Source organism: Kryptolebias marmoratus, linkage group LG12 (genome assembly GCF_001649575.2).
Source record: "Kryptolebias marmoratus isolate JLee-2015 linkage group LG12, ASM164957v2, whole genome shotgun sequence".
NCBI classification, from domain to species: domain Eukaryota; kingdom Metazoa; phylum Chordata; class Actinopteri; order Cyprinodontiformes; family Rivulidae; genus Kryptolebias; species Kryptolebias marmoratus.
The window spans coordinates 16666514-16677550 of NC_051441.1; the positions used below are offsets into that span (position 1 = coordinate 16666514).

Here is an 11037-nt window from a genome sequence, read left to right on the forward strand (position 1 = left end):
TGTGATAAAAACAAAATGAAAAAAAAATCTGTAAGAGAGCAAATACTTTTTCACAGCATAGTGTTTATTTATTTATTTGTTTGTTTATTTGCAGCATGCCCTTGTAGTCTAAGACTGTCATTATAAACAAATAATAGATTCTTTCAAGTATGTGTCCTCAATAAAACAAGAAAATTAGAAATGACAAGTTTGCTCTCTAAACTGTCAACATACAGAACGTGGCGTGAAGAAACTGGGAATTCAATGAATGGTGAAACTGAAGGAAGAGGGCGTATTTAGGTGTGACGTTCCCTTTAATGACGCTGCCCTGACATGCAGGGGGTGACGTTATCGACGTTGTTAACACGCACGTTGTAAAGTAACGAGACTGGAAAAAGGGGGCGGAGACTCAGAGTCGAGTAGAGAACGGCCGTCATAGCGACTGGAGCTTCTCAGGGACTATCAACAGGGAGCGCAACGGACGACGGAGCTTAGAGCTGGGGGTATGAGAGCTGCCAGAATCCGCTCCCATCCTCCTCTGGGCCGTTTTCTGTCCGACTGACAACCATCGGATCAAAACCTCCGCTTGACCAGCTGTCGGACGAACCTGATATCGGGTGAGTGTTGGGCCGGGGAACCAGCGAAACCAAGGGGGAAAAGGGGCCCGGTTCGACCGAATCGGAGTCTCCTTTTCACGGCTTACGGGAGAGGGGGAGGGGGCAAGTACTAGGAATAGCTATCTACACAGGCTAGTTCAGTGCACATAACGGTGCGGTTGTGAATATAATACAAATGTCGCTTCATATGATGAACTAACATCAAGCTTTTAAACATTTTAAGTCTATTACAACGGAGCAGTACGTTTCATGTTTTAGTTAACGTATTTCTACTAGCTTAGCAGCTAACAGTAAACTTACGTTAAATTGCTGCGTTTTGTATTTTTGACTCAAGCTACATAAAACGCGTATTACTTTTTAAAATCATAACTGCGCATTTAAAAAAACAAAAACAAATATACAAGCTGTTCATAACATAGGCGAAATAATTTAGGTGCTAGGCAGTACCGCTATAAAATTTTCCATTGTGGTTATGCTTGTTCCATGTACAATACGTCGAATGTGTAACATGCTAGTTTTTGGTTTCTTTCCCTTTTTTTTAGTGTTTGTGTAGTGACAGCTGTGAGAGGCGTATAACACTGGTGTGATTGCGAAATATTGAAGCTTTGAGCCTCAGACGGTATTCTGTTTTCTGTTTGCATTTATATAAGGCGGATGCATGTCCAGAAACACGAGCGCTTCCACTCTTTAGGTCATCTCTGTGAGCTGCAGGAGCTTAAACCACAATATATCTCCTCCCTGGAACATCATGTCTCGACAGCTACGATAAGACTCCCCCCTTAACCAACAGATGTGTACTGTACAGTCTTGACCAATCCACTCTCCTGGCTGTAGACGATTACTACCGTAATAGCACATGTTGTTTTTCCAGTGCAGTGTGACAGGCTAATTCCCCCTTGCTTCACGTTACATAGGCTGGTTCTGAAATATCAAATGGTGAATTTGCCTAAAAGCTTGTGCTATGAAGAGATTAACCCATGAGGTCTTTTTTGCAATGCTTGTTTAGTATGAGCACATAAGTCCGTACAAATAAAATCTGTCTTAAGGATCCGGTAACAGTGCTGAGCTTTTGTGTATTGCTGTTCCTATTCGAGCAATTAATCTCTCATTGTTTAGATTTGTGGTTAACGTTGCTCCCTGAATCTGGTGTTTTGGTCGCAGCACGCCAGCCTCAGTCTTGATGTAACTAACCCTAACTCTTTATTAACCCAGATTCACGTGCGTCTGTCACGTCTCTTATTGCAAGCTGTCCTCACCAGGCAGAGGTAACTACCAGGCGCTGACCGTTCAACTCGCAATGCGTTTCATGGCTCGAATGTTTTCCCCTGAAATGAGAAACAGTGCAAGTTTCTTGAGGTTGTGAACTTTAACGTTTTATCGCTCCGAGACGGAAGAGCGATAATGGGTTTTGCTTGTGTTTGTTTATTTGTCTATTGTGTTTGCAAAATATCTTATGAACAAGTAAACACGGTTTTGTCTGTAACTCATAAACCACTGGACAAACTTGTTTTGTTTATACATTTACAGCTGATTAACCTTTGAAGTGAATCTGATTCAGGATGTTGGCCACAGATAAGTGATCATAGCCAACATGAAAATGGCTGTAACTCTGATCATTTTACAGATATTTAGCTAAGATCTGACGTGGCAGTTGCTGAGAGTCGTCCTCAACACATCACACAAGTTGTCACAGTATTGCATTAGAGAGTGCAAATCATCCTTTACAAAGTTTAATTAAAATGTCCTTTCTTATCATCAGATCTTAGTTTAAAACTGGCATGAAAGACGGTGGGTGATATTCATTCCTTTAAGAAATGCAAGACCTTTAAATTTTAAAGATTTTTTGTGTCAAGCTGGGATACAGTTTTGTTTTATCTCACTTGAAGCGGGGTGTTATGAGCAATAATTTAGGTTGACATATCAAAACCTCTAGGTTGGAACACTGAACGAATGGATTAGTTCTGCTGAATGGATGTTCTTCTTGCTTGAGCTGGCTCTGAAAGTGAAATTGTTTTGCAGCCAAGTTATCATAAAACTTTCTTCTTTATTTTATAAAGGCTATAAAATGAGGTAACTCTTCAAGGTGTAACTCGGTTCAGTATTTGCATTTATGCGTTGCCTTCATATAAGGTTATTTGGGAGGTCAGTCTGGCTGCGAGTGTTACTTGGAGATTAGCAGCGCTGCTTTTAGACAAAGGTTCATTGTTTCTCAAGAGGGTACATTTTGTTGACATGGCATTCCCAAATTAGTGTTGAGTAAACCAGTGTCTAATAAATGTTGCTTTGCGCTGATGGACTCTCTTTGCTCTTTGCTCTCTGCAGTTCGTTACGCAGAAAAGTCTGAGGGTTTTTGACACCGACAAAGCCAGCCGGTGCCTTGTCTGCTCATGCCTTCCCTCCTTTGCCGGTGCAGGCCCAGAGCAGCAGAAAGCCCTGTCTTGCTTTTCCAGTGGCTGCCCGGCGTGGCGTGGCAGAACGGCTACTAAATAAGTTATGACCCTCCTGACATCACGTGCGGCTCGACTCAAAAATTGTGTTTCATTTCCTCGTGTGTCCCAAGTCCAAGTGCTCCCACAACACGAGTCCCCCTCCCAGTCGTTTTCTGAGTGCCGTTGGCGTGTTGCCCTTATTTGTCTGTATTTCTTTCTCCCTTTCTTGATTCTGCTGAGCTCAGTGCAACCCCCACCCTTAGCTACCCTACAAATCTTATCTTGTGTTTCCAGAGACCAGACAGCTGTTTTCTGATCAACTAGCAGGGCTCATCCTCACATAAACATGTAGTCAGTGTTGCTGGGATGAACACATGCTGTATTAGCAACCAAACTTAACGATCTGCCTTCATTATAAACTATAGAAAATATATTTTTTCCATTTAAACAGGAATTGCCTGAAGAGTTTGAGATTGAATAAATATTGAGAGGAAAAATAAGAGCTGTAGAGAATATAGCTTATGTTGGTTTTTTGTGTGTGTTGTCTGATGACAGTGACACCTTGAAACCATGGAGCTGAGAGTGGGGAACAAATACCGGCTGGGGCGAAAGATAGGAAGCGGTTCCTTTGGAGATATTTATCTTGGTAAGTGGAAACGTACCTTTTTCTTTAATCATTTTCTCGGATGTTGAAAGTTACCTAACTTTCCATTTATCTCTCCATACATTTTTTTTTTGTTTTTTCTTTCCCTGCATAAATTTGCTAGCAGTCTCTATTCATACTAAACCAATAACTCCGCTCCTTACCTGGGCACTAAAATTGGTTTTCCACACTTTTATTCCTCTTCAGCCCGGTCCTTGCGTTTGGTTTTTACTACGGTTGTTATTTTTCAGGTGCCAACATTGCCACTGGTGAGGAGGTTGCCATCAAGCTGGAATGTGTGAAGACCAAACACCCACAGCTGCACATTGAAAGCAAGTTCTACAAGATGATGCAAGGCGGAGGTAAACAAATGAAGCTTCAACACACTTTATAAAAACAGTTTTAGGTAATTTTTTTAATTTATTGTCCCAAAAAGGCTTTCAAACATAATTTAGTAAGAATAAAGCTAAGAAAATGAACTTGCACACCTGACTAGAGGCATTTCCATAGAAATCACTTCTTTCAGAAAGATTGGCCTGTTTAACATTTGTTGCTAGTTCATAAATGTGACTCTGTGCTGATTAAGCCTGTCTGTGTGTCGATCAGTTGGGATTCCATCGATAAAGTGGTGCGGTGCAGAGGGAGACTACAACGTCATGGTCATGGAGCTGCTTGGTCCCAGTCTGGAGGACCTTTTCAACTTCTGCTCCCGGAAGTTCAGCTTAAAGACCGTCCTGCTCTTGGCAGACCAGATGGTATGATGCAGACTTTTTTTTTTTAAGTCAAGGGCGTTAGGTCAGTTTTACAGTTCCTTCGTGAAACTTTGTGCTTTGCGGTGAGAATACAGAGCCTTAATGGTGATTGTCCCACTACAGTAGGTCATAAACACTATATATGATACCACTTTAGCTTCTTTAAAGATTGAACATGTTTTGGTTTCTGTCACTCTTCCATATTCAGTGTACGTTGGGTTATTGACCTCGCTTTAGACTATGTTGACCTAGATATTTCACCTTTTGTCCTAACTTAGCCAGGTTGCTGCGTCAGTCCTCCATATGTGTGTCTGACTTTCCACTTTCTAGCCTGAGGTCATGGTCCTCTGTTCTCTTTTGTCCTGTTGGTCCCTCTGCACTTTTCTGTCTTAGTTCGCTCAAGTCATTGACGTAGTGTGTGCAACTCATTTTGAGTGACGCAAATTAAAATGTGACCTTGCAACTGTATAACACTTTTTTTTTTTCTTCTGTGCTTTGTTTCCCTTCACTCCAGATTAGTCGCATTGAGTACATCCACTCCAAGAATTTCATCCATCGAGATGTTAAGCCAGATAACTTCTTGATGGGGCTCGGCAAGAAGGGCAACCTGGTGTACATCATCGACTTTGGCCTGGCCAAGAAGTATCGAGATGCCCGCACACACCAGCACATCCCTTACAGGGAGAACAAGAACCTGACTGGAACGGCGCGCTACGCCTCCATCAACACACATCTTGGAATTGGTAAGATTGACTCAAAGGATGCACGCGAAACCTTTGCTCGTCTGCGTTTGTTTTCACTGACAGTCCTGAGAGAATCACAACCTAAATGTTACAACTAAACTACTAAAGGAGAGCAAGAATATTGAGGAAAAAATGTTGAGTCCAGTCTGTCATTTTATTTAGCAATTGGCTCAAAATTTTTCTTTTAATCTATCAGAGCTGCAGTCTTTCTTTCCAGTGACAGCTGGCTCTAATCATCATGCTAAACGCGATTAATCATGGATCCTTTTTATGATGTATAACCCTCGGCTGGGGGTGTAAAGTACAGATCGTGTTTGATTTCTTTGTTAATCAGTCATGTTACCTTTCACCAGACCTTGCTGTTTGTTATTCAATACAATGTCACAATGCTCTCTGAATATATCGATAATTTTTAGACATGGCAAATGTCTTGCTATTTTGTGCCATTGTAGTTTTGATGCTTGATTCTCTAAGGCATTTTTCTGTGCTTAGCCATCTCAGCACATCATTTGTCTCAGTAGTTGCACATTTGCAGCTCAATTAAAGTGTTTGGTTTAGATTTGGGCTTCTTGTTTGACATGTTGTGTAAGATAAGGCGTTGGTTTAGTTGTGTTTACACACATCAGACCAGGTGAAAAAAGTCCAACCTCAGCTATTCCATGAGTTTTATCAGCTCATATTTTTTATCTAACGAGTCAACCATTATTTAATTTACATTTGCTACAGAATCCATAACCAACTTGTGACAAATAACTAAACAAACCAGAAGCTTAATATTAGAATATAAATTTGAATCCAAACAGCTGTTGTTGGCTTGTTGTTTAGTTTAATAGATTTAGTTTCTAAGAGTTGTGTGCTCTTCTTCTTTCGTATTTACAGAGCAGTCGAGGCGCGATGACCTGGAGTCTCTCGGTTATGTTCTCATGTACTTCAACCTGGGGTCCCTCCCCTGGCAGGGCCTCAAGGCTGCAACCAAGAGACAGAAGTATGAACGAATCAGCGAGAAGAAAATGTCCACACCCATTGAAGTTCTTTGCAAAGGCTACCCTTGTAAGTGACATGTCTGTAAAATAATCGACAAATTTAGTTTCTTCTGTTTGAAATCAAGCTATAATGTGAGCTGTTGTCAAAAATCAGTGGTTAACAATTCAGAAATATTTCAGTTGTATCTTTTTGTGTACATTAACTTCTTATTACTATTCTTTTTGTTCCTTCTCCAGCTGAGTTTTCCACATACCTGAATTTTTGCCGCTCACTTCGTTTCGACGACAAACCAGACTACTCCTACCTACGGCAACTTTTCAGGAATCTGTTCCACCGACAGGGTTTCTCCTATGATTACGTCTTTGACTGGAACATGCTCAAATTTGTAAGTTTGCCTGACATCAAAATGCAGCTAATTTTAAAAACTGGAAAATCCTGAGTGTGGTTGATCTCATTTATCAGGGTGCCAGTCGGACAGCCGAGGACGGGGAGCGTGAGAGGAGAACAGGAGATGAGCGGGATGAACGGATCGGAGGAGCCCCCAGAGGGTCTGCATCAAGGGGCCTCCCTTCAGGTCCCACCCCCGGAGCTCCCAACAGAGTCAGGAATGGGCCAGAGCAAGCCATCTCTAACCCAGCCTCACGGGTCCAGCAGTCTGGTGAGTTAGCAGCCAAAATATGTATTTTAATAACAAGATGACACCTTATTGACCCTAAAATATCTTCCTCGTGAATATCTGCTTTACATGTGTGTTCTATTCCATATTTCAGGTAACACGTCGCCTCGTGCGATTTCCCGCGCAGAGCGGGAGAGGAAGGTGAGCATGCGTTTACACCGTGGAGCTCCTGCCAACGTGTCATCCTCCGACCTCACAGCCCGTCAAGATCAGTCGAGGATTTCTACATCACAGGTAAGAAAACAGTTGTGGTGTCTTGAGTTAGACTGGTAACCACCAGGAATTATCTATGAGACCTTTTTAGTCAGACACTATTACCCAGCTTCCTCGTGACAATGATTTGACTTTAATCATTTACTTTTTGTGGTGAAATAATAGCTACATTACCACAAGTAACTTCTTAAAGTTTTGAGGCTCTAGCAGTGTTAGTTTAAAGGGACAGTTCAAATCTTTTGAAGTGGCGTTCTGAGGAAAGGTTATGAACAATTATCTTACCTGTTGTAGTGGCTTTTTGAACTACTTTAGTTTGGAGCAGTAGTTTATTTTGGCCAGATTGACAAACTAATGGCTATTACCTTTAAAATATATAAAATATACCTTTTTAAAAATAATGTAATGTAGAAAAAAAAGCTTCTAATTTCCAAATCCAGCAGCAATAAACTGTTCCTACAGCTGTTGTGTTAGTTTTTTTGTATAGTTAACATCTTCCTCCTCTGATCAGCATCACCATAAAAACTATTAACAGATAAAAGTAATTGAGTGACTGGCAGATTGTATTTTTGGATTTGTGTGAGGCTACAGTTTTTCACATGGAGCTGCATTGGTGGTTGAGCTGCACAATATTAACAAAATCTTGATGACATTGCTTAATATTGCGATGACTATCAATCGTGATAAACCCACATTTACCTCGCTCCTTTCTCTTCTGTCTTTATCATCTAAACCAGGTGTGGGCATCAGGGCCAGTGAAGAGTGGGTTGGGTTGACCAAAAATATGATTTGCATATTTAATGACCTATGAGGGGGAAAAGCATTATTTATTGCAGTCTAGTGAGCCATTGCGATGATGATAAACTTGCAATGTGTTGTGCCGCCCTAATCAGCGTTTCCTCTTCCTAAACATTTATTCTGTCGTTCACAGGTCAGCGTACCATTTGAGCATGTGGGGAAGTGAAACTCCTCAGCTCTGCATGAACATGAATTTGACAGGTGAGGTTTAGCTTCACTTTATTTATTTAAAATGTTCAATTCACAGCCTCTCTAACGATGTATTTCTTGTTCCAGGGCTGCGAGGAATATTCTCTGCCACACTTATTGTTTTTTTTTTCCCCATTCTTTATACCTTGTTGAATGAAAATCTGATTGTTTATGGACATAACGGTTTTTGGAACAAGACATGACATCTTTTCAAGGATTCAGGAAAATACACCAAGGTATTCAACATGCGCTCTTCCCTGGATCGTCGTCGCCGGACCTCAGATCACCACCACCACGACACGAAAAGCAAATGACAATGCTGCACCTCGACAGTTGTTCATTCCTGCCCTCCTTTTCCTGAAAACATTCCCTCAATACTTTGACAAATGTGAATGACTGTTGGCATCAAAGGAGCAAAAAAAAAAAAAAGGTTTCAGGGACACGCATGTTTTCTTCTCTAAAGTTGATGCAGACTTAGTAATATCAGTTTTTGTTTTAAAATCACAAGTCACTTTCCCATAAATGTCTTTTCTTTGTCTTATGAAGACCTATTAAATTGGAGTTTGAGTTTGTTTTATTTTATTTTTATTTTTAATACCAGCTAAATGGAAAATGAGCATCTGTAGATGAAGTCGTGTCATGTAGAAGAGAGGACGGGGACAAGGAAAACAACTTTTTTTTTTTAAAAAGGATAAAGTAATGTTTTAGCTGTTAGGTAAAGTAGCTGGTGATTGCTTGCCCCTCGTTCCTTTTTGTGATGATTTACTGTTAAAACTTAGCCATCGAACTCTTTAGCACATTTTACTTTGCCTGTTTCCTCCTTGACGTCGGTCTTTAATTTAATTTTAATTTTAATTTTGAGGGTGAAGTGCGATTGTGGAGATTCGAAGGACACACTCCTAGATCTTGAGGGAAGCTCCTCAGGAAATTCTCAGCAGAGACCACAGCTGCCCGTTTCAGTCAACAAACAGAAGATGCAATTTTTAAGATATTTCTTACTGTTTTTTATTCTTTTGTTATTAGGGGGGGCAGGCTCTGTTAGGAAAGACATTTGGGAGGGTTGGGGCATCTTTTTTTTTTTGTTTTGTTTTGTTTTTTCTCCTTTTTTTCCTTTTGTTTACTCCACTGTAAATATTTTTTATTATTTCAATGTAAAGCCAAATGTGGTATTTGTTGTAAAGGTGTAAAGTAGAAAAATGCATACTTATGAAGAAATAGGGTTTGACTCAGAAGTAATAAACTTGGAGACGGGTGATTGTTGCAGTGCCAGCTGGGTCATCCAAAAAGTGTGTTTGTGAGAGGAGTCCGTTTCCGTATGCATACAAATTTTAATATGTTCTATTTATTTGAGACATTTACCTCTCTGACCTTGTAACTGCATAGCATTTTGCTTTTTTTTTTAATGATTTTTTTTCTTTTTAGGCCTACCTGTTTCACGCTGATCATACTGCAATATTTGGTAACTTCAGTATTCTTTCATTAGTGATTTGATGTCACCTTTTGCATTTTAACCCTAATGTTGTCATTCAGAAGAAACCATAAATGAGTGTGTGAGTGTGTGTGTGTACATAGCAGTGTGTGATGTGTGACCACCTTTGTACAGGCCACCCTGACCCAGTGGCACTCTAACTGTAGCTTCTAGGAGATGATGTACAAGAGGATGAGCCAAGGGGGGATTTCACTTTGTGTATTGTGTACGGATATCCTGTACAGTTCTTTAACACTATTTACAGTATTTGTGTATATTTTATGAAGTAATAAAAACAAAAACATTTTGGTATTGTTTATTTTTTTATATAATGTATTTGCTCAGCTTATTATTCTGGATGTTTTGAGGTGGGGGCGGTGTTTGTTTGAAGCGGGGCTAGACTCAATCCTGAGTGCGCATGCGCCAAAGCAGAGCAACCGCTAACGTCTGCTGCTGGCTCAGCCGATGATGTGGAGGACGTAACGGTGTGCGGTGCTTTTCACTGGAAATGTCGTAACATTGCCAGTTCTTCAACGATTTTTTTTCTTTTTTACGCTGTTATTGAACGTGTCACCTCCCGAAAGGTTCTATTATTATTATTATTTCTATCGGCGAGAAAAGGGCTTTGCTTCACAGGGCTAGTAGCAGCGGCGGCGCTCGGCTCAGCAGCCCGACACTTCACGGCTTTCACGTCGGGAGGGGAAGTTTCCGGGGTCCGGACTATAATGCGGGGATTACATACGTGGCTGGTTGTCGACTGACTAGTAGCCTGGTAACTTTCTGGACTCTTAAAAAGGCTCGGGCTCAGCTGGAGATGATGAGCTAAGAGGAAAACCGCTGCCTGGATTCGAACCAGCGGCAGGTCGAGCAGCTGCAGAGGAGGTAAGGATGGAGACGCGAACAGCTGCTGCTTTTCACGTCTTTTCTTCTAACACACGAGTGCTGGATATCTATTTAAATCTGCAAGACAACTTTTCTCCTTAATGTCGGATTTGTACCAGCAGCACTCATTTTAATGATTGTTATAAAAAAAATCACAGCTTCAGACTGGCGGCGGCCTGATGGGATCGTTTCAGGCAGCTCCCTCAGCCTTGGAGATAGGATATGGTTCATCACAGAGACAGCTGCTTGGATTGAGGTCAAAGAACAATACATGTTGTGAAACCTCCCCATGAATACCATAAGCAGGATGGATGAGCTCCTGCCTTTTGCCTGCGGCCTGCTGGAGAACCAGCCAGTCAGCTGATATAAGCACTGAATTATATGCAGATTATTGGTACTGTGACAATATATGTTAGCTAAATTACAGTTATATGACTGTGGTTGTATTTCAGGCAATGATGCAAAAGATAATAAGCGGAAAGGTCATAGCAGTTACATGGTTATTAATCTTCTCAGGTGCAGAAATCCGTATTGATCATTAGTTACACCCTGTTTTCTGCACATAACTGGTTGTTTTTCTAGTTTTTTTTTATCAATAAGTACTGCATATATGAACTAACTTGGCTTGTCCTAATCTGAATGTTTTTCTCTACCCCCCCCCCCCCCC

At 41.0% G+C, this 11037-nt stretch overlaps 2 protein-coding genes across 3 annotated transcripts in view; both read left to right on the plus strand.

Annotated features, from left to right (window-relative positions):
- Positions 1-404: 404 nt before the first annotated feature.
- Positions 405-9795, plus strand: LOC108236195 (casein kinase I). Its single transcript, XM_017416690.3, has 11 exons — positions 405-596; positions 3581-3671; positions 3920-4030; positions 4275-4423; positions 4935-5163; positions 6043-6213; positions 6384-6532; positions 6610-6805; positions 6918-7057; positions 7965-8032; positions 8108-9795. Exons 2-10 carry the CDS (start codon positions 3596-3598, stop codon positions 7995-7997), a joined length of 1254 nt encoding a protein of 417 aa, XP_017272179.1. The 5' UTR covers positions 405-596; positions 3581-3595; the 3' UTR covers positions 7998-8032; positions 8108-9795.
- Positions 9796-9900: 105 nt separating this feature from the next.
- LOC108236149 (transmembrane protein 184B) overlaps positions 9901-11037 on the plus strand; it is a 10704-nt gene continuing 9567 nt past the window's right edge. Inside the window, exon 1 of one of the 2 annotated variants that reach the window (XM_017416630.3) lies at positions 9901-10370. The gene's annotated coding sequence lies outside the window, so the exon portion shown is untranslated. The remainder of the gene's footprint in view (positions 10371-11037) is intronic. The other variant, XM_017416632.3, reaches the window with a different exon arrangement.

Coding starts and splice junctions, on each gene's coding strand:
- LOC108236195 (XM_017416690.3), top strand. CDS start 3,596: ATGGAGCTGAGAGTGGGGAACAAATACCGGCTGGGGCGAAAGATAGGA. Junction 3,672..3,919: donor CTTTGGAGATATTTATCTTG/GTAAGTGGAAAC, acceptor GTTATTTTTCAG/GTGCCAACATTGCCACTGGT. Junction 7,058..7,964: donor CGAGGATTTCTACATCACAG/GTAAGAAAACAG, acceptor TGTCGTTCACAG/GTCAGCGTACCATTTGAGCA.